At 37.8% G+C, this 24,448-nt stretch overlaps 1 protein-coding gene across 1 annotated transcript in view; it reads right to left on the bottom strand.

Annotated features, from left to right (window-relative positions):
• Nucleotides 1-23,987, bottom strand: part of LOC103712757 (auxin transport protein BIG) — a 35,338-nt gene extending 11,351 nt beyond the window's left edge. Inside the window, exons 1-7 of the mRNA XM_008799377.4 lie at nt 23,592-23,987; nt 23,381-23,490; nt 9,217-9,370; nt 3,030-9,109; nt 2,233-2,850; nt 1,965-2,145; nt 64-298 (exon numbers count right to left, since the gene is read on the bottom strand). Coding sequence (XP_008797599.2) covers nt 64-298; nt 1,965-2,145; nt 2,233-2,850; nt 3,030-9,109; nt 9,217-9,370; nt 23,381-23,490; nt 23,592-23,832 — 7,619 coding nt within the window. The 5' untranslated portion in view covers nt 23,833-23,987. The remainder of the gene's footprint in view (nt 1-63; nt 299-1,964; nt 2,146-2,232; nt 2,851-3,029; nt 9,110-9,216; nt 9,371-23,380; nt 23,491-23,591) is intronic.
• Nucleotides 23,988-24,448: the final 461 nt, after the last annotated feature.

Here is a 24,448-nt window from a genome sequence, read left to right on the forward strand (position 1 = left end):
ACCCGAGTCAGGGCTTACAGTATGCATGAAAACTTGTAGATCCAGTTCAGTTGCAAAACTGACCTGCTAGATGTCTGTACTGCCTCATATGGTGCAAAAAGTAGCTTCTTTAGTAATACAACAGCAGGTGCAACAGAGCGTCCAGATGCTTCGGCTCCATGTAAAGCCAGACATTCAGCATAACTATAAATCAGTTCCACAGAGGGTATCACGATGCTATTTATCGTCTGTGTCTCTGGTCGCTCCAAGTCCAATATTCCCCATAAAACTTGCATCAACCCATCCACAACCCAAGATCCTATACCAGATGCAATGAAATGAATTGCACACTATGTCTCAACAAAAGTAAATCCAACGAGCAGCTAATTGCCTCTTAAAGTTCAGTTAGAGAAGACAAGCATGTCAATATGTGATTTTGACACATAGCTGATTACCATGATCTTAGAAAAGATTAAGATACATGTATTTACAATTGATACAACAAGGCAAACATCATACAACATAGATTCAGATATAACAGTTAAGAAAGTCACTTTCAGTATACCCTCTTTTGAAAGCATCAATAGCTGAGACCCATGATGATAGACTCCAAATATCTAGGGTAATTGAAACAAAGGCAAACATAAGAGAACATACACTGTGTCACATGTGATTAACAAATTAAATAAACCGAACAGTTAAAGTTTTTAAAAGAAGACATACACTGTCTTTTGAAATAGTACCGAACATTGAAAACTCCAGATCAAAGTCCAAAATAGTACCGAACATTGAAATACTGAAATCACATGTTAATACAAAAAATTTCTACCAAACAAACATTTATTAATTCATTAAACTTACTTTCCTTAAATATTATAAGGCATTTCCTAAACAAGTCAATTATCCAAATACTGTAATCCAGAATCAACTCGTCAGGCCTATGCACATTGAGAAAGCACTCTACGTGTTTAAGCACTTCAATTCAATTGGTTTGGGAAAGAAGGCTTAAATGGATTTGGGAAAGCAAGTACAAATACATCTTTTGATCAGTTTTCTTTATTAAAAATAAATTCTGCCAGTTTCACAAGTGCCATGCCTATCAAGAAAGCACAAAGCAAAAGTGAAGATCCGCATGTGGATGAGTAATAGTAATCAATAGGACACCACAATTCCATTATGCATGCACAAGCAATGTGTTTTTATCAACTTGATCCTAAATATGGCTCATAATATAAGGGGTTGTTCTTAATATGTTATGAACCATCATATTGAGAGATTTAAATTGAGCAAGCAAAAGACAAGAGTAAAGATTTAGTGCAAGATATTTCACCATGTAGAGCTATTTTGACTTTGCATTTTTAAGTACATAAATAAATGGATTCCTAAGCCTATCTGTATAATATTAATATCTCTAAATATTATAAATTTCATCTGACCATCAGCCCCCTTACCGAGGACATTCTAATAAAGTTTTTATTCAAAAAGAAAAAACTTAAAACACCCATCTCAGTTCTCCTCTCCCCCCCCCCCCCCAATCAAGAGATAAACTGGAGAAGTTTACCAACAAAAGTTGGTAGAGGAATCATCGATCTTCTTTCAGTGTACTGCATTTATCAATCCTGGATAAGATTTAGAGAACAGTCAATCAACATGCTTCTCCCCGCATGCATCAGACATGCCAAGATCAATTATTAAACTAGAAGTTGGATGTGATCCACATGGTAAAACATAAGAAGAAGGAGACTGTTAGAAGGCTGCATTACAATCAATCATTAGAGAAAGTGGAGGGAGAAGGGGTATCACGAGTTCTGAAAGCAAAAGACAGTGGCATAATATGAATGATGAGGCAATTTTTTTTAGAAGTGCAGACAGAACTTCAGAATCTTGGAGAGACTGATAAAGAGGCACTTGGAAGTTCTAAGTATTCAAGATAGTCGATGCATAAGTGTGTATGCAGGTAAAATTGCATAATGTTTCTGAGATACCGTGAGTTTCCAGAAAGCTGGCCATGTTTGACCTCCTATGAATTGCAATCTTTGACACTGCATGCATCTGTGCTGTGAACTCCTTGATCACCCACGCAGATGCAGCACCTCCAACTCCTGTTCTTGAAATGAGCATGGGAAGAGATTTTACCACTCCTAGGAGGCGCATGGTATCCTTCACCTGGTAAAGACATAAAAATTAAGCAGGAAGTAAAAAAGAAAAGAAAAGGGAAAAAAAATAAAAGAGAATAATCCCAGTGATAGCTACATTATAGTAGATCTCCCGCTTCGGGAACACTGCCTGAAGAACATGACATGCAACAGACTGAAGCAGAGGTTCTCTGTCACTCTGAAATATGATTTCTAGCAATGCCCTGCATTTAAGCTTATTAAGCTCCATCATTGCATCCTCAACTTCAGTAGAATAACGTGACCTGCACAATGAATAAATCCTCGAAAGAAGCTTAAGAGCGTCTGCCAAAACTTGCTCCTGAATAGGAGCTGCTTGCATTGCACGGAACTTCTTTCCAGCACCTCCAGTACCAGAATTCGCACCAAGGACATGGGATTCCATATCCAGCACAGCATCCATTTTCTCTTTCCAACCAAATTCATCCTTAGCACGACCATAAACTTCCAAAGAGTCTATCCTAGGCAAAGTTGAACCATCAAAGGTTCTGCCCACAGAGATTGTAAACTCTTCATCAGCCAGAAGTGACTCGGCAATTGTAAAAGGAATGTCATACCATGATCGCATGCCTTCATCTAGTTTAACTACTCTCTGAAAAATTGTAACCTCAGAAGGAATATGGCTTGCTGATGTATTGCCCACGTGCATACGACAACCAACCATAACAATATCAGGATTTGAATTTGATACAGTTACCTAAGCAAATGCAAAAGGTGAAAACTCCATAACTATTCTTGTTAACAATAAGTATACAAAAGAAAACAAACAAAAGCCATATAGCAGCACACATGCACTGAGACACAAGACAGCAATTATAGCCTAAACGACTAAATATAAATGTTTGAGGACCACTTGGGAAGAAATAGTCATCATACCTTAAATCCTGAAAGACTAGTGCCCTCGAGAAACCCATCATCTGATGATAACCTTTGCTTGATACCTTCAGAATCACCATTTTTGACAGCATCACAACTCAGCTTCACTTCACTTGTGATGCACATTGTTTTTTCAAAAAAATCAAGTGGGAATTCTGGGTTTGACCCAGCATAAGCCCTATTACTCAAAATGCTGGATCCCAACTTCTTTTTGTGGTCTATGCTCGAATTTGCTGCAGTGTCAACTCCCGTAGATATATGTGAGTAAATCTGAAGGCTTCCATCATCATGTAAAACAAGACAGTGAGTTCTATCTTTGGACAAAGGTTTATAGGAAGCAATGCCAACCAAAGGCAAAGATGAGCCTGCACCATATCTCATATTCTGTGCAAATAACTCACGAGGACCCATAGATACTGCAAGTGCAGCATTTAATTTAAGACTTGAGAGGCAAACAAAAATCCCACTACCAGAAAGCAATTCTTTCCAATGATGCAACCCAGCTGGCTTAATTTTACCATCTTGATCATCTTCATACACATAAGATACCTCAATAAGAGATGTTGCATTAGCATCTAAGCGCCCCATCAAGGTAGTGCCATCTTGATATGACAAGAAAAGCAGTTTGTAAGTTGAAGAAAAATACAATGAAAGGCCTTTGGGCTGAATATCCTTGTCCTGAACCCTGATAATGTCTGTTAATATTTTGGCCCCCACATCACCTTCCATTGATACTTCTAGCCTGAATAGAGACCCAGCTTCTGATAGAACAAGGAGAAAGGCTTTCCCCGACGAAGCTGGAACAAGTGTGGCATCCACAATCAAATCATTAGACAGGGTGAAGTAGTGCATGGGACTAATGTTATCCTGTGAAAGGTCATATATCTTGACAAACATGTTGGTGACCACCATGAGCTGAACCTGAGAACCTGGTACCCATTCCACTCGACGAATATAGGCACCTTGCAGAGCAAGTTCAACTGCAAGACGATCAGTCACTTCACCACGAGGATTCACAGTAAGGACCTGGCATTCCTCATATCCAGCTACAGCAAGATAATTTTCTATCACAAGATTAAAAACTAGATGGACTATTTCAAAACGGACTATGTTTTTAGATAGTGGCTTAACATTGCTCTTGTCTGCTGTCACAGGCGCAACAGTAGGTTGACCAATTAGTTGCCCAACATCAAATATAGCAACTTTATCTCCTTCACCAGCAGCAAGCCTACCTCGAGCACTGACACTAAGTAAGGATTTGGTGAGAGAACCACTAGCCAGATGTGATTTGAGTTCCCTGGAGTTTGGATAATCTGCCTTTATCTTCAGGTCCAATGATCCACTTTTGAAAGCCTTCTTCAGTTGAAAAAGATCGACACTGCAGGACAATAACTTATCATCACCCAGAATTACCTTCTTATCTTTTAAAAGGTTTGATTCTCTACGGTTGATTACTGTGGGAAGCATTCTGTTACATAGTTCAAGCAAACGACCTTCCATATCAAGTTTTTCAAGTATAACAGGTAGTCCATCTTGTACATCTCTGGGGACTGATAACTTGAAGCAACTGCCCATATCCACACAAACATCATCATCCAAATCCGAATCACTGTCTGCTGCCTGGTCACCATCTTCAGAGAAGGGTAAAAAGGACGGAAAATTATTGGTATTGTGAACTGGTAAATTGTTGCTTCCAGTAAATTTTCGAGGCTTCAAACACTGGCAACTGCTTCCCCTGACACCCCCAGCCCCACAATCACAAAAGAATCGACTTGATCGAGAATAGACAACACGATGGCCTCGGTGGCAAACCTTGGCACATATGGAACAGCAGCCCTTAGAGACAGTTAAATCACAAGTATAGCAGAAATACCAATGTTGCTCCATGAAATTACTGCCACTAGATGTAAATGTGCATATTTTAGAGGCCAATGCCCTTTCACTATTGCTATCCTCCTCTTCATCCTTGTCCACACTACCCAACTCCCCATCAGATGTGCCATCATCTTCATCTTCATCTGCAGAAGTTGCATCACAATCAATCTGTGCAGAACTACCTTCCTGATTAGCTGGTAGAACCAAATTCTCCGAATTTTTTCTTGAGTTAACTGGTTTGGATGCTTCAGATCCTGACCCAAAACTATTACTCAAGCAAAGTTTTGATGAGAGCTTATCTGAAGCATTCTTATTAGCTCCAAAACCACCCAATACAGCCCCAACAAAGCCAAATAGGAATTTCAGTCCATGTAGCAAATTCTCACTATCAACAAGTTTCTCCATTAACATTACAGTCTTTTCCAAAAGTTGCTCCATTGAGGGCTCGCCATTTAAAAGTTGAAGTACAAAATTGAAATAAGCTTTAGCAGTTTGAATATCACACAACATAAATGCACAATCAAGCGACATAAGCATGGCTTCAGTTAGTCGACCCTGGAGTTCTGTAGACATTTCACATGGTTGGGATACAAGACGCATAATAAAATCCATGGTCGACTCTCTGAGTGCAGTGGAACCTCCTTTTGCAGTAATGCTTCCCCCAGTGGACTCTACTGTGCATCCTAAGAGCCTATTTTCTAGCCAATGTGATAGGCAAAACAAGTCCATCCCAAGAAAAGTTTTCTGTAGTTTCTCATGGAGACCAGGGCAAAGTCCACTAGCTAGAAGATCAACAAATAAATTTAGTACCTTCATATTGACTGTCTCAGAATGGCACTTATTCAATGCATTGATGAGAACCAGCAGATTACCACATTGCCCACTGAAAATTTCCTTGGCTTCCTCTGACACATTATTAGAACCCAGATAAAATTTATAGATTTCTGCTTTGGAATCATCTTTTCGAAGGCATTCGATAAAATCAACAACACTGGAAATTAGTATTTCCAGTAGACCACTATCAACTACCTCTCTAGAACTAGCATCTGCCAAAAAACCTTCCAACTGCTTCAAGACAAACAAATCACTGTAGTCTTCCAATTCTTTATGATGAACAACCAAACTAGCATATATAGATTTACATTTCTCATTGATGCATTGGAAAATCCTATCAGATTTTATCGCCATAACTGTATCAAGAAGCTGGCAAATGACCTCAGTCTCTAACTGAACTCTTCCTTCTGCATCTTTGACTTTGAGATACCCATCTAGAGCACAAATAACCTCTTTTATAGTAAGAATGCAAGAAAGAAGAACACCACTGCGAGAATCTGAATGTGATGGAAAACCATGAAACAAGCACCTCAAAAAAATATGACTTGTATTTCTTGTATCCTCTTTCAAAGAAATTTCATCCAACTTCAACAAGAGGCCATATATCATTTCCAGCTGCATAACATTGCAACCAGTCTTCTCAATCAGAATATCTTGTTTGCATTTGTCTAACCCAGTATGTCTAAGCAATATAAGAGGAGAGAATCCATCTGAAAGATGGTGACCATGATTGAGTATAGAAACAAATGCTTCCTGAAGAACTTGCAAGTTCATTTTCAAAATAGAAACTAGCAAATACAAAAATCTTCCACTTTTGTTTCCCTGAACTATGTTCAGAATTATGCCTTCACCCAGTTTAAAAAACTCACCATCCTTGGCATCCTGGATCCAGTAAGACTCAACTCCAGGAACTGCACATCTCACAGAATATCTCCAAATACCAGCATATATAAGAGAGAGAACAAAGGAAAGCCATGCACCCTTCCTCAGAAAATCCCAACCTTGTAGTGTAGTCATATCTGGTAATTGCTCAGAGTGTAACTGCTGAAGCAGATTAAAAACCACAATTGAAAAATCAGCATCCTTGCAAACCACAGAACTGTCATTCACCACAACAAGAGCAAATTTTAAGAATGAATCCATATCTGAAAAGTCAAGATTCAGCCAACCGTTTCCCTCAAGAAGTGTGCAACTCAAACCAGAATAGATACAAGAAACAGTACCCAAGCAAAGCGAAAAGATATATCTTTCAAGTATTAGCTGTTCCACTGCTTCAGCCTTTTTCCCTTTCCAGAAACCAAGAATCCATGAAAAAGTAGTAAACAAATCATCCCAGTTCAAGGCTAATCGCTGGAAGGCAGAGTTGTCACCGCATATTACAGAAGGATGGGGGGTAACATCAATAAGCTGAGGAAGCAAGCAACTAACTGAAACATCTTTGATAGAATCACGTAGAATGCTTTCTACCACAGTTGACGCCCAGGATGACAACTGGTCATTTAATAAATAAGGATGACATGTTTTATGAGGAGTTTCCCTCAATCTAGTTCTCAACCGCAAAAGCAACCATGGTGGGCAAGTAGATGGGTACATTACCATATGCCGTAACACTAAAAGCAACCGTGAAACTAGTAGAGCCCAGCAAAAAAGTTGCTTTGCAGTAAAACCAGCTGGATGAGCATCTATCGTTTTGATCGAGGAAAGCACAGAATTTGCCAGCGTAATTTTTTCAGCTTCATTTGATAGATGGAAGGCCATCAGCAGAATTTCCAAGTGAAAAGCACAAGGGAGAGTACTGAAGAAATCACTGGGCTCAGGACATCTGCAACAAATAGTCCTTGCTTTCTCCAGAACAAAATTAATATATTCCTCATAGATTTTAATTGTCAGACCCCCATCCAAATCTGCCCTGGAAATAAGAACATGAGCTAGCAGAGTAAGAGTATAATGATTATAGACATACATTCCATTTTCAACCTTCAGCACTTGATCAACAAGGTGTTCTTTAAGAGATGTTGATAAAGCATGATGAACTATAAGATCACGCAAGAGTTCAAAGCAGATATCATTGATATCCAGAAAAGTTGTCTGCGAATGCAAGGCGGCGTTCTCAGATTTCCTTTCACCAGAAAAACAGGATTGGCAATTAAGAATGGAAAGTAGTTGATTTATATGACCTGCATCAACTTTTCTGCAAGCATCTTTATATACAGTATGATGCCACTCTGGAGAAAAGACACACAACTTCAGAAAGTTCAGCAATTCAGTTGCTGCTTGGATAGGCAAGTGGGGACTGCTCGACGTACCAGTAGCCACAGCAGCTGGCTGATCAAGTCCATCACCAGTAGCTGCAGATCGGCTAGATTCAGAGAAAAGATCCCCAAAAATAGCTTCATCTTCATGACTAACAGCACACTCCTGATCCGATGCGATAGCAGGCTTTGCGCAACTTAAACGTGATTTATCAGCCATTGACCTTGATTTAACCCCTTCCAAGTGGAGGAAATAGGCTAGATGTATTAAGCCATCTATCCATTGTTCTGACTTTGGAAATATCAATGACAAATACTCTTCCCAAGTATACTTTCTAAGCATGAAAACCTGCTCAGAGCGAACATGGCATACTGGAACATTTATCTCAGATTTACACAAATAATCAGATAAATCTGACTCTTCCTTCAGGTTATGAGTTCGAGATTTCCAATTTTTAGCATCCTTGAGAAGCTTTAACACAAAGAGAACAATTTGAGGGCAGTAAACTAATGGGGGTCTTGGCGAAGAGCATGCACCATCATATCTCCAGACCTTGGAATCTAAAATGTCCATCATGGAAGCAACTATGCATGTCTGGATATTTAGAAATATATTGCCATCATAGAAGACAAGTTGGACAAACTGTAGAAATTCTTCCAAAATTTGTAATAAGAGGCTCCCTATTTCATTTCCAGCAGTCGCCAAGTCATAGTTAATAAAGTCAAACTTCGATCTAAACAAGGTTGGCAGTGTATCGGCACAGCTCACAACTGCACATAACAACTCAGCATCGCGAACATCATGAGGGGTTTCCCGGGCAAGATTTCGGACTAAGTTCAAAAATTTTTGACTGAAAGACAATATCAAGCTGAAATTTACATCCTCCGTCTGTTCATCAAAAGAAATTGGAGGCCAAAGCATTTTTTTACATAGCATAAGGAGACGAGGTAAGCATTTCAAGTGAACAACTGCTATGTGTTGTGCTAGGAGCATTGTGCAATCTGAAGCCTCTGGGCGGAGTGAATCATGTAATTCCGCGACAATGTTATCTGATTGGAAAACCTCAGAAGTTACCAGTAGACTTTCCACCATATTCACATCCTTCAAGCAGTGAAAAACTATCCAAAAGAGTCATGCAAGCCAAGTGAGAATATACTAAAGCCAATAATAAGATAAATAAATTAATAGATTTTAATTATAAACATGTGCATCATGGAGGTCCTACCTTGCAGACTGCATATAGGATTATTGCCCAATTCCACACTGGCATGATTAACTGGAATACTTGACAATTGCTCTACATAGCTATTTACAGGATAAGGATATTCTTTGATAATTCCATCAGCTAGTACCGATTGCAAGAACTGCGCTACAATATTCTGCAAATTGACAGAGTACAAGGTATTGCAAAAAGACTCAGAACAAACTATAAGCAACAGGAAATGATGTATCATATGAAATGACTTTATTCTTGAAAAAAAGCACATTGCACCAAGAATTCCAACAAGCTTTCCTTGAACCCATTAATGAACTACAAGAGAAAGTAACAAAATCATACATCCAACACACAAATACTATATATCTCGATAGACCCCTGCAATACTACTAAAAAGATGACTTTGAAGAGTATCATACAGAACATCACAGGTGTAGCTTAGGCCCAAATTATGTTAAGTGTCTTTACATATTAAAACTTTTTCTCCGTGTAAGTTAGTACAGTAAACATGATATTTCATGTAGTCATTATGTACACCAAATTTATTTCCTGAAAAAGAAAATCAGAAGCTGAAGATCAAGGTCCAGTTTCAGACTTCATTTTTCATTTGGTTGTTCATTTTTTATGTAATCTTTAGCCAGCAAATATCACATGTGAAAATATAACCATGAACTTTGTCCTGCAGATCGCAAATTAAAAAAAAAAACACTTGAGTAGCACTTTCAGTTTAAGAGGAACTTCAAAAGTCTCCACTCATTACATTGCTATGGATACTCCCATCTTTAATAAACACAACCTTCTTAGTTCAGTTCATGCTCTTATCTTAAAAAAGGACACACTAGCCAAAAATTCGGGATGTATTTATCAAGCCATCAATTCATGGTTCTTGCAGCACTCGTCCATGAGTTCCATATAACATAAAAATTTAAAAAAAATGGTTGCTTAAATCTCCACTCACTACATCTAAAGATACTCCTATCTTAATAAGTACACTCCTCTTGGTTCGGCTCTCTCTCTCTCTCTCACACACACACAAAGGAAGGGTTTCAAGAGTAGCACACCAGCCAAAAATGTAAACATATTTATCAAGTTATATGGTAGAGTAGAAACCTTAAATCAGATATGTTAACAGAGTCATCTCTGCTCCTCTTACTTTCATCAGACAACTTAGATGAAATCACAGCCATCATCTTCCACTCATGCATCACTCATCCCAACTACTTCCATATGCTATTTTGATACACAACACTCCTGAACCCTTCTCTGTATTTCCAACTAAAAATATAGCCTATGAAGGCAATAACTTGAATAGAACAACTTCAAGATAATCGTATATTTTATAAAAAATCAGCATATTCAGTTTGCCTAGATTTTATATTCTTTATTACTGGTGAAAAGATCCAGTAGACTTGAACATGAATAACTTGTGATAGTTAACACAATGAGATAATAAGAATTAAAAACATTTATACCTGATATCCGAAATAATTTTGTTACTTTGAAAATTTATAATACTTAATAGTTAATATGCTTCAATAAGTTGGCATATGTTTATGCACAAAATCATGTTTATATTGCTGGCACATTTCTAGTGAAGCAAAATTTTATCCCTCGCATGCATATACTATCTTTAGTATAATTGAGTAGTTAGCCTAAAAGTTTAAACTTAATGCAGAACCAATCACACTACTTTATCTTACATCCAAATTACTTATGTGTTCATCCTTCGAAGTATCTTATTAGTGTCTTAACACTAAAAACATAGACAAATAGCAAATAGAGGAGCAACAGAGAAACAGCGGTAAAGGAACAGAATGGGAACAAAAAAAATTGAAGGACTGATAAAATCTTTTAAGCTCCAACTTTTGGAGTGGTCGAGAGTTAATACCACATAGACTTGCACAAGAACACAAGATCAGATAGTAAGTTCTTTTGGTTTAGTAATACGCACATCTTAGTAAATTTTCTTACGACTATTATTTTGACATCTGAATTGCATACAGTAAATTTGCATTCTAGCACATTGACTTTATCTGCTCTCTCTTTTCCTAGAAACAAAGCATCCATTCTTTGAATGCAGCAACTACCTCATGAGCAAACAACACTTTGGAGTGCTGCACATGAAAGACATCAGCTTTTGCACATATTTCTAAATGATCCCCCTCGCGGAAACTTGAGCAATCTTACTAATGCTCATGTTCAATCTAACCTCCAAATAAAATGAGAAAGAAACACACGCATCTTCTGTGTCCTACAAGAGTATCATGTTGGTAACACATACCTCATGAAAATATCAACTTAAAAATTTATGCTCGCATCATGGTAAATTTAACAGTACTTTTTGAGAAGTTCATTTTGAATGCTGACTACTAGGACAAATAGCAAAACGAAAAATACTTAGAACTGCTTGACTTTATTTTGCATTAGGGGAGGAAAGTCATCAGTATAGCTCTAAATAAATACATTTCATATAGAAGAGGGGGGATATATATTTAATATAAACTGAGTAAACATTTGAACAGCTCTATATTTCGCCCCCCTCCCACTGTGTAATACTTTTCTCTTATCTGCTCACACTCATCCATGGGCATGTGCTTGTGTGTGAAACAATGTGTAGCGATTTCGGCAGTTTTCAGCAGTTTCAAGAGTTTTGCATTGAGTTTTGGAGTTTTGGTCAAAAGAGTCATTAAAAAAATCCAAAAATCGAAACTTAACAAAATCAAGAAAAGTTATTTCACATTATCCCACTGTGTTTTCAGTTAACTAGGACCATAATTTGTGTAGTTTGGGTGGTTTCAAGTTGAAACTTAATTATTCGAAAACTCAATACATAAAATATAGTATACTTATCCCTAATTTTAATAGTTATCCTCCACTTCCTCTAATGCTTCTAATTTTCCTACAATGATCTCTATTTTCTTAATAATTTCCTGTATATACTATAATTTTTACATTTAGCTGAAAATAATTTCCCATATTTGTTTAAATTTTTGAATTAAACTGAACTATTCTCTAAGCATATTGATTTGATGTCATTTTAATAACTCATTTGAGCAACAAAAAAACAATTTAAGCATATCATTAGGTCTGTTTTAAAAATATCATTTTAAGCAAGAAAAGATCATCAAAATAAGAATCCATTTTATCTCACTATTTCATTTTAATATCATTTTAAACCAAGGTTCGCTGTTTCAATATCAGACCCTGTATCGGTGCCACACTAGCATAGTGTCAGTACGGTACGGTACACGATTCTTTTGCATACCGAGTATCGGTACGCCACCCGTACCGGTATCGGTACCAGTTCCGAACCGGTATGGTACGGTATGTCCGGTACCATTCGGTACAGTACGGCATACCATGTTTTAAACAAAACTAGTTTATGGAAACAAACACAGGAACATATAATCTAATTAGTAAAGACACATCAAAGTTGCATCTTGCCCGCTATAATAACGAAGTCTAGTGAAAAATAACACAAATTAGATAATTAGAGCCATAGATAAATGGGGTATTGACTAATACTAACAAATTTTAGAAATTATTAGAAAATCTTAAACATATATGCCTGCTAATTTTAAAAAAAACAAAAACCAAAAACTTCAGCTTCCATCAATTTTGACTGAACTATTGGGACTTAACAGAAACCAGCTGAAACTTCAACCCTTGGTGTGAAACAAGCAAACAGATTGCCTCCATTCCCGCTCACTTCTTCTCTCGCCTATTCTCCATTTTATGCCTCAAGGTTTAGATAGAAAGCACAATGAGACATAAAAATGAAGATGGCAACATAGATTCAATAGAAAAATATGACAAATTATAGCTATTATGACAGATCCGATACAATATCTCATAGAAAGGAGTTCTATATGAACACACCAAGGTATGTGTAAATATGTATACATATATATTGCATGATAAATGAATAATGACATAGATCTATGCTCCTTAATTCATAAGATTAGATAAAATGGTTATCGATTGTTATGTTAAACTAAAAGTTTCAAAGATAGCATCATAGTTTGATAGTGTGAAGTGTCAAGGAACACCATGCAGTGTTCTAAGTGGCCAAATGTCCGACATGTCAGAGAAACCCAAATTTGGTGGGTCCAAGTTGCACCACTATGAAGTGTAGGATTGACATTTTCTATTTAATAAAGAGTTCAGAACCCTAATTTCTGAATCCTGCTCGTTACCATATCAACCAATATGATATCATACATAGACTAGACTAAAACCATAAATACAACCATCAAATAGAAAGAGGGAAAAAATGCTTATTTTTCACCTTAGTTTGGAAGGAGAAAGATGGTTCGTATAAGTGATAGGGTAGCGTCTTTTCAGGTACTAAGATCTGCTGCAAGAGCAGTAAGAAGTTATGGTAGTAAAGAGTATGGCGAGAATTGTCACTAAGATCCGCATTAGGTGTGCTAGAGAACTATAAGGAGAACCAAACTATAGACCGAAACAATCTTGTTTTCAGTGGGTTCAGTTCAAACTTATACAATCAAAGCAACTTGGGAAAATGTGTAGAGGAAGCCCAAAAAGATATACAAGTTAAATGATACATTATAGATCATTTAAATATTACCAATATTGTACTTTACACTTTGGAATAGATTTTTTAAAACTTATAAAAAATACTTAAAAATAATAAATCACAAAAGGAGATCATAAAAATAGCAAAGTTAAACAGCACTGCTAGAAGTCATCTAAACAATAGATCATAGTGTTAATGTTGTAATTTTGTGAAGGTGTCTTAGGGACAAATATAATGATTGAGATGGCATAACATCAAAATGAGAAGAAAAACAAACAACATAAGAGTAACAAAGAATGGTTATGAAAAGCAACAAGTAAGAATGACTAATAAATGTAATCGTTAAAAGTTTATCACCAAAACTTTTTCATATTCTTGAAGAAGCACAAATCACTAAGGTATCATGTGGTAAACTACTGAATAAGAAAGACCACAAAAATTGTTCATAAGAATCAAACTTTGCTTAAACATTGACTATATTTTATTACCATTGCTTCCACGGAAGCCCAATTATTACCCACAAACAATAGACCCTCTTAATTTAGAAAAGCATAACAAACATTTAGTAATAACATTACCAGTTTTATATGCATCAATTTCAACGAGAACAGAAGGTAGTTGGTTATGATTCAAATTGACCAAACCAAAACATGGTTAGGTTTTCCCTTTGATTCTGACCAAAACCAAAACAATGTATCCTGGAAATAACTATTACATTAGATGAGTAAGGAACCTGTGTACTTCAGGACTAAGTTGCGATTAATTCCTGATATCCTCTGCAGATCCTCTACTGATCTCGTCCAAAAAGTTTGATTCAACTTCTTGAACTTAAAAATTAAAAATATATATATATTTCTACTTAAGCAGATAGGTTTTTCATTCTTAAGCAAGGCTTCTTCATTTATTTTGATTTATGATGCTACTGTGGAACTACTGCATGGTTGTTGCCAAATCCAAAAGGTAATGGGAGTAACTGTTAGGTCCAAAGTTCTATGACACTGCTTTGGTAGTATATAGCCAGTGAATAGTTTGTCATCAAATCCAGGGGAATCTCCTTTCAAAGAAATTTTGGCAAAATAGAACTATCAACTAAAAGATGAAGTATTTTATCAAATCACATCAATTTAAAAAAAAAAAGCACCCAAATATCCGCCGGTTACGGGATCACGTCCATCAAGTACTCCACCCTCCTAGATCACAATATGGATTATTCTTTCTTCTTAAATCAATCATGGGCATCACAAATGTTTATTGACTTTGTTTTTTTTTTCTGCTCACTGGCAACTGTTATATACCAACCTGTCTTTCCTTTCCTCCCCATCCATTTTTCCCCTATTGTTATTGTTGTCCAGTTCCTGGTTCACCTATCATTTAATGAACAAGGCCTGCTGGCCAAAAAATTGCTTTGAGGCCATTTAATGTTTAGTTCCAAGATTGCATAAAACGAGGCATATCTTGTATGAAACAGGCATAGCTGAGTCTAAAACATGTGACAAGTATGTCTGGGATGCAAACCAAGTACTGAATCACTGATGATCATCAAATATTCCTCTTGAATAGGTCGTGTCCATGCCCTTTCTCTTGAATCAATCAGGTTATATGCTGCATACTATTTCGTTATTTGACAAGATCACATAGCCTATCAAATATTTCTTTTTCTAAACTCATGGGATCACAATTATACATCAAATACTCCTTTTAGCCACTAATAAATAGCTTTCATTCAGAGACTAAACTACAACTGTTCATTCAAAAGTAGTCACATGAATCAGGAATGTGAGTCCATCAATCTCTCACCATGTTCAGAAAGAAGAGTGATGCTAAATGCACTTGTTTTTTAGATTCATTAATACTTATACCCCATTGTAATCACTTCCCTTATTTGATCTCTTTTGAATAAACATAGGAAAGTGAATCGGCTAAAAGCAGCGATACATCTATGAATTCATTCAGTAATATATATGTATACTAGATACCACCTTCACATGAACCAAGACTAAGTGTTGCACATGCCATGATTTAGTGAAGTTTTTTCAATGATCAACTATATAGGAGGAAACAAGACACTTGACAATCTGATGAGTATCAAGGTTCTAGGGGACAACACTAACTTAACATTATTTTCCAGACCTCCATTAATGCCAATTACACTCAGCAACTTCATGAGAATTTAAATCTAATCGTAACGCTTTCTTATCCTATGCATCATTTCCTGGAGCCTCCACTAAACTTGCTAGTAACTTTACATCATGTTAGATTTTTTGGTTAAATTAATGATTAAAAGTTTTCATACTTAAAATATATATATGTTATACATATATATTAACAAGGGAGTATGGCTTGGTGGTTGGTGCGTTGTTTGGGTGAGGATGAGATGACAGGTTCGATTCCCCATTCCCTCCTTTTTCATTTCTTTTACGTAAAGCATGGTTCTCCCTGCCTCTGCTCGTCCGAGGCTCTTTGCGCATGTTCTTTGCGGCCGAGCTGTGCTTGTCCGAGCCAAGGCTCTTTGCGGCCGAGCTGTGCTTGTCCGAGCCAAGGTTCTTTGCGCATGTGCCCTGCTCGTCCAAGTTTCCTTGCGCCCGTGCCTGTGCTCGTAGGCCCTGCTCGTCCGAGGTTCCTTGCACCTGTGCGACCCAGAGCTGAGGTCGTCCAAGAGACTGAGGCCCTGCTCGTCCGAGGTTCCTTGTGCCTGTGCTCGTCCGAGGTGCCGAGGCTGAGGTCGGACCACAGGTGCAATGAGCCCAGAGGAGCCGAGGTCGGACAACAGGTGCAATGAGCCCAGAGGAGCCGAGGTCGGACAACAGGTGCGATGAGCCAACAGGCGCATGAGTCGTGCTTCGCACCCTTAGCACGAGGAGCCACGTCGCTTCCTCGTTAGCACCTCTTCGCAACCGACCTCGCATCCGCTGATCCTACTCCCAGTGTTTTTTCAAACTTTATTACCAGTTTTGACCGTTGACCGATTTTTGGTCACGTCTGTTCCGAAGAAGTCTATAAATAGACCTCTTCGGATTAGACAAAAAAAAAAAAACAGAATTGAAAACAGAGAACTTCTATTCTTCCTATTTGCTATTTTTCTTTCAATCAGGCTTGCTGCATACTGATTCTGGGTTCGAAGGCTTCTTTGATCCGTGCAAATCATTGAGGCAGAAGGAACAGTGCGAGAGGCTGTTGTATCTCAGGAGTAGAACGTCATCTAAGCCTAGTGCACTGTAAGGCGGCGAAATCTACTTCAAGGAAAGTGACCAACATACCACGCCTCAGCATCTCGGGTTCCATTTTTCCACTTTCTCTATTTATTTTCTCTAAGCCTATTTCTGCCTATTATTTATTGAAGTAGAGTATTATAGATTTAAAATTTTCTGGGACAGTATATTCCCAACACATCAAGCATCAATGAACATTTGATTTCCACGAGAACAAGAAAAGATCAAGAACATGATGCTTATCAATTAAATCATTATAAGGCTCCAGATCATAGTACTATATAGCTTGAAGTAGATCATAGTATTATAAGGCTCCAGATCATTATTTCCAACATTCTTGAAGTAGATTTCTCCTACATATAATAGGCTAGTACTTAGAGTTACCCCAATGGCCAATGCAAGTGACCCGGTTCCTCCTGAAAAATTTAATGGAAATAACTTTAAGCGTTGGAGACAGAAGATGGAAATCTTCTTAACCACACTTGGGTTATTTTTCATAATCTTTGACTCTCCTCCAAATGAGGAAGAGAATGAACCAGCTAGAACTTATAATTTGGAGGAATTTAAGAAGAAAGACTACCTGTGTAGGGGAAGGATTCTGTCCTATCTTACTGATCCCCTTTTTGATGTCTACTGCACTTTTAAAACCTCCAAGGAGATTTGGGATGATCTTAATAAGAAATATGGTATCCAAGATGCCGGAATGGACAAGTATGCTGCTAGTCAATTCCTGTCTTATAAGATGGTTGACACCAAGCCCGTAGTTGATCAAGCCCATGAGTTAACAGTGATTTATCATGAATTAGGCTTAAGGGGAATGGGTATAACTGAGAGCCTTCAAGTTGCTTGTACCATTGACAAGCTCCCACCTTCTTGGAAAGACTTTGGGTTATCCCTGAAACATAAAACCGAGGATATGACAATGAAAACTCTATTGTCTGCCATTAGGATCCAAGAACAACACCTTGAAAAAGATAATGAGCAACTCATGAATCCTGAGCTTCTAACCAAGGTGAACTTTGTAGAAGGCCAGAATAAGACCCATAAGTTCAAATTTGAAAAGGGTGGACCTAGAAACAAAAGAAAACTTATGAAGCCAAAACACCATATCAATAAGAATGATCGGAAGCCGATTTGCTACAATTGTGGGAAACTCGGTCATATGGCTCGAGTATGCCGGATGAAGAGGAAGAAGTATCAGAACTATGAACATGCGCTTTCTCAACCTGTAAATCCACAAACCAACATGGTGCTATCCAGTATTGGTCCTACTAGTACTGATGATCGGTATGTAACTTTAAGTCCAGAATTAAATTTGGCAATTTGCTCTACCGATTGGTTAGTGGATACAGGTGCGAATGTTCATATGTGTACTGATCATACCCTTTTTACTACTTATCAGGTCCGGAGTGGCCTAACAGTAACTATGGGGAACTCCACCTCGGCACGAGTGCTTGGAACTGGAAAAGTACTTCTAAGGCTTACGTCTGGAAATGTGCTTACACTATTTAATGTGTACCATGTGCCCGATGGAAGGAGGAATCTGATCAGTGGATCTCTTCTAAATAGGAGTGGTTATTCTTTGTTATTTCAATCTAAGAAAGTGATTATAACAAAGAATGGAACATTTGTAGGCAAAGGCTATGAGTGTGATGGCTTGTATGTAATAAATAATGTATCTTTGGATTTTTCTTCTGATAACAATAATAAAATTGTGCTTTCAATATGTTCTTCATCTCTTTGGCATGCTAGATTAGGACATGTGAATAATAATACTATTAAAAGAATGATTAGCTCTGGTTTATTACCTAATGTTTCATTAAATGAAAAGGAAAGGTGCCAAATTTGTGTTCAATCTAAACAACCTAGAAAACCATTTAAAATAGTAAATAGAAATTCAACTTTATTAGAATTAATACATTCAGATGTATGTGATCTAAATGGAACTTTGACTAAAGGGGGTAGAAGGTATTTCATTACCTTCATAGATGATTATTCTAAGTATTGTCAAGTTTATTTAATGAAATCTAAAGATGAAGCATTTGAGATGTTCAAGACTTACAAATCTTTAGTAGAAAATCAACTTGACAAGAGAATAAAGATTCTCAGGTCAGATAGAGGAGGAGAATACACCTCTAATGACTTGAATGAATTCTGTAGAGTTAATGGAATTCTACATGAAGTTACACCTCCCTATTCACCTCAGTCTAATGGAGTGGCTGAAAGGAAAAATAGGACTCTGCAAGATATGGTAAGATCTTTGCTTGCCAACTCAGGTTTACCTGAGGTTTGGTGGGGGGAAGCAATGCTTACTGCATGTTTCCTGCTTAATAGGGTTCTATTTAAAGGTTCTAATAAATCTCCTTATGAACTTTAGAAAGGAAGAAAACCTAACCTAAATTTTGTAAAAGTTTGGGGTTGTTTGGCTAAGGTTAATATTCCTTTAATCAAGAAAAGAAAATTAGGACCTAATACTTTTGATGCTGTGTTTCTTGGTTATTCTCTTAATAGCGTTACTTATAGGTTCTTAGTCATTAGTTCTGATATTAATGGCATAGATAAGAATACTATAATTGAATCTAAAGATGCTTCTTTCTTTGAAGACATTTTTCCATTTAAGGATAGAATAGAAAAGCATTTAATAGATAGATCTAATGATGCATCTTGTAGTTCGCCATCTAATTCTCTAATTATTCCTAATAATGAAAATGAAAATGAACTTAATGATATTAATGAACTTGGTAAAGGAAAAAGAATTAGGAAAAAGAAAGATTTTGGATCTGATTTCTATATCTTTATGGTTGAAGATGATCCTAAAACTTATAAAGATGCTATGAACTCATTAGATTCTATGTTTTGGAAGGAAGCTATTAATAGTGAAATGAATTCACTTATGACTAATAAAACATGGTTTTTTAACTGACTTACCACCTGGTAGTAAGGCTATAGGTTGTAAATGGATATTTAAGAAGAAATTAAGACCTGATGGTTCTATTGAAAAATACAAAGCAAGATTAGTTGCTAAGGGTTTTTCTCAGAAAGAGGGTATTGACTACTTTGATACATATTCTCCTGTAACTAGAATAACCACAATTCGTACTTTAATTGCACTGGCTTCAATCCATAATTTGATAATTCATCACATGGATGTCAAGACTGCCTTCCTTCATGGTGATTTAGAGGAAGAGATCTATATGGATCAGCCAGAGGGATATGTGGCTCAAGGACAGGAAAGAAAAGTTTGTAGGTTAGTCAAATCCCTCTATGGTTTAAAACAAGCTCCTAAGCAATGGCATAGAAAATTTGATAAAATAATTGTTTCTTATGGCTTTAAAGCAAATGAATCAGATAAGTGCTTATATTCAAAGTTAGAAAATGATTCATGTATTATCTTGTGTTTATATGTTGATGATATTTTAATTTTTGGTACTGATATGAATATGGTGACTGATATCAAAACTTTCTTATCTAATAATTTTGATATGAAAGATTTAGGTCAGGCAGAGGTAATTCTTGGTAACAGGATTACCAGAATACCTGATGGTATAATCTTTGATCAATCACAATATATTGAGAAAATATTGAAGAAACTTGATAAGTACAACTGTAAACCAGTGAGTACACCTTATGAGCATGGTTTGAACTTGAAGTGCAATAAAGGTGATCCAGTGGCCCAAGAGAAATTTGCTCAAATTATTGGGACACTGATGTATGTTGCAAATACAAGTAGACCTCACATTTCTTATGCTATAGGAAAGCTCAGTAGGTTTAATAGTTGCCCTAGTCTTAGTCACTGGGAAGCATTGGATAGAGTACTTAGATACTTGAGAGGTACCATGTATTATGGTTTACATTACTCAAGATTTCCCGCTGTACTTGAAGGATACAGTGATGCTAGTTGGATCACTGATTCAGTGAACCGAAAAGGAACTAGTGGATACATATTCATGTTGGGTGGTGCAGCTGTTGCTTGGAGATCATCCAAACAAACTATGATCACAAGATCCACTATGGAGGCTGAGATTGTAGCCTTAGATTCTGCAAGTCAAGAAGCAGAATGGTTTAAGAATCTTATGTCTGAAATACCTATTATGGAAAAGCCTATACCTGCTATCTCTTTGTTATGTGATAATGAAGCTGCAATTAATATTTGTAGAAATACTGAGTATAACAAGAGAAACAGAAGACACATTAGTGTGAGACATAAGACTATTAGATACCTAATTAAAAATGGTATCATAACTTTGGAATTTGTTGGATCTAAAGATAACCTAGCAGATCCTTTAACCAAAGGACTGGCTAGAAGCAAAGTCATAGAAACATCAAAGGGGATGGGATTGAAACCCATAAAGAATCATTGACAATGGCAACCCAACCTATTCTGACTGGAGATCCCAAGACGAAAGGTTCAACGGGAAAAACAAGTTGTTTAATGATTAGTTAGCACTATAATAAAATGACTTTATGTCATTTAGTCTCTCCCTGTGATGTGAGTGCTAAATACAGCAGAGGTATACGGAAGAGTTTAAAACTCTGAATGAGTCCGAGTCTATGGCAAGGTGCTGTGCTGCGAGCACCCTTGGAGGACTCACCTATGTGAGTGTGACTGTGTGGCCGCAGTCTATGGCGATAAGGGTTTAACCCCTAGAGCACTCATGAAACTGAGATATTGGTGCATAAGGCCAGAAAAAGCACCACCTATGATGAACCCAGTATTTGCATTTGTCATGGGTGAAGTATATAGAAATCTGAACCAAAGAATTTGGTTTAAAGCTTTTTAGCTACCACTATACCTTTCAGATGAAAATATACTTTCACTAGGTAAAGGTTCAAAGCCGCAAGCTATCTTTATTGAAGTCGTGACATAAACAAGCCCGGTTTGACTATTTTCTGATTTTATAAAGTTTTGAAAACATTTTAATCAGGTGGGGGAATGTTAGATTTTTTGGTTAAATTAATGATTAAAAGTTTTCATACTTAAAATATATATATGTTATACATATGTATTAACAAGGGAGTATGGCTTGGTGGTTGGTGCGTTGTTTGGGTGAGGATGAGATGACAGGTTCGATTCCCCATTCCCTCCTTTTTCATTTCTTTTACGTAAAGCATGGTTCTCCCTGCCTCTGCTCGTCCGAGGCTCTTTGCGCATGTTCTTTGCGGCCGAGCTGTGCTTGTCCGAGCCAAGGCTCTTTGCGGCCGAGCTGTGCTTGTCCGAGCCAAGGTTCTTTGCGCATGTGCCCTGCTCGTCCAAGTTTCCTTGCGCCCGTGCCTGTGCTCGTAGGCCCTGCTCGTCCGAGGTTCCTTGCACCTGTGCGACCCAGAGCTGAGGTCGTCCAAGAGACTGAGGCCCTGCTCGTCCGAGGTTCCTTGTGCTCGTCCGAGGTGCCGAGGCTGAGGTCAGACCACAGGTGCAATGAGCCCAGAGGAGCCGAGGTCGGACAACAGGTGCAATGAGCCCAGAGGAGCCGAGGTCGGACAACAGGTGCGATGAGCCAAGAGGCGCATGAGTCGTGCTTCGCACCCTTAGCACGAGGAGCCACGTCGCTTCCTCGTTAGCACCTCTTCGCAACCGACCTCGCATCCGCTGATCCTACTCCCAGTGTTTTTTCAAACTTTATTACCAGTTTTGACCGTTGACCGATTTTTGATCGCGTCTGTTCCGAAGAAGTCTATAAATAGACCTCTTCGGATTAGACAAAAAAAAAACAGAATTGAAAACAGAGAACTTCTATTCTTTCTATTTGCTATTTTTCTTTCAATCAGGCTTGCTGCATACTGATTCTGGGTTCGAAGGCTTCTTTGATCCGTGCAAATTATTGAGGCAGAAGGAACAGTGCGAGAGGCTGTTGTATCTCAGGAGTAGAACGTCATCTAAGCCTAGTGCACTGTAAGGCGGCGAAATCTACTTCAAGGAAAGTGACCAACATACCACGCCTCAGCATCTCGGGTTCCATTTTTCCACTTTCTCTATTTATTTTCTCTAAGCCTATTTCTGCCTATTATTTATTGAAGTAGAGTATTATAGATTTAAAATTTTCTGGGACAGTATATTCCCAACACATCAAGCATCAATGAACATTTGATTTCCACGAGAACAAGAAAAGATCAAGTACATGATGCTTATCAATTAAATCATTATAAGGCTCCAGATCATAGTACTATATAGCACGCCAGAAATTTAGCTAGTTTTGCTCCAAGTGATTGCACTTGCGACTCAAATCCCACGTAAGAATCATGCTAGATGAACATAAGATACTTCTATGCATTCAACAAAAGATTATCAAAACCCATCAAAATAAAAGAATGGTGATTCTGAACTGGTAGCACCGATATCTTCATACTCGAGAGGAATCAGATGATCTGAAAGCATAATCTCGACTGATTCATTTCAGAACAAAAACATTCTGTCCAAGAAGTGTACCTGCAAGCTGAAATCATCGCCTTCAAAAGGCGATTTCTCGAGAAAAACGATGCAGAACTCCAACGACTTCTCCAAGATCACCACTACCACCGACTCCACATGCTCAGGAACTAAAAACATCCAAGAAAATCACCAAAAGATCGTGAACTGATTCCACAAATCCGTTCGAAACCTCATAAATTCCAAGAAAAGAAGAGGACTAGCTCCATACCGGAAGTGGAGCGTATAGCCAAAACGATCAGCCTGGCCACCGAGACCACGGCTTCGATCTGGGACCGACTCCAGCTCTCAAAACCCGGCAGGCCGCCACCAGCGTCCCCGATTCCGACCTCGAGGATCGAGAGGAACCTCTCCAGGCACGGTCTGATAGAATCGGAGCGTAATCTCTGGGCAAGATCCTTCGGCACCTTGTCTTCTTGGAAGATCTCGAGAAGTATTGACATCTCCGCCATGGCGAACGATCAATTCATCGAAACCCTAAAGGGACGGAAAGAAGAAAGGAGAGAGAGGGGGGGGAGGAAAGAGAGGTTTCGCAACTGAATCTAGTGAGGGTTTTGAGAAGAGAATCTTGCGGCGTAGAGGAGAGGAAAGAGAAGGGGAGAGCAAATAGAGAAAACGAGGACGGTAGTGCCTTTCTTATATCGCACTTATGTCGGTTATGGTTTTTCGTTTTTCCTTTTATTTTGAAATATCTGGACCGTTCAATGGTGGGTTTCGCTCATCTGTTCCGTTAAAAACGCGTCAGATAGACATGGCGACGGTCGGGAAGGGTTCATCGGGGTGACACGTGGGCAACAACGATCGGGCGCTGATGTTCCATGTACCAGCTTTTTCTTTTCTTTGGTTAAAAATATATCTATATATCAGCCTTTTCTTTTCTTTTCTTAGAAAATGGGTAAAAAAATGAAAAAGCTGCTCTGATTGACACAAAATGTTTGCCTTTTTTTTTGCTTGCTCTTCAAGTCTTCTTCATGCGTCTATCATGCACGTCCTTCTCAGAAGAAAAAAAAAAAACCTATATTATTATATTTTTTTAATATCCATCATAAAAATATATATATATATATA

The sequence above is a fragment of the Phoenix dactylifera genome, chromosome 1 (genome assembly GCF_009389715.1).
Source record: "Phoenix dactylifera cultivar Barhee BC4 chromosome 1, palm_55x_up_171113_PBpolish2nd_filt_p, whole genome shotgun sequence".
NCBI classification, from domain to species: Eukaryota; Viridiplantae; Streptophyta; class Magnoliopsida; order Arecales; family Arecaceae; genus Phoenix; species Phoenix dactylifera.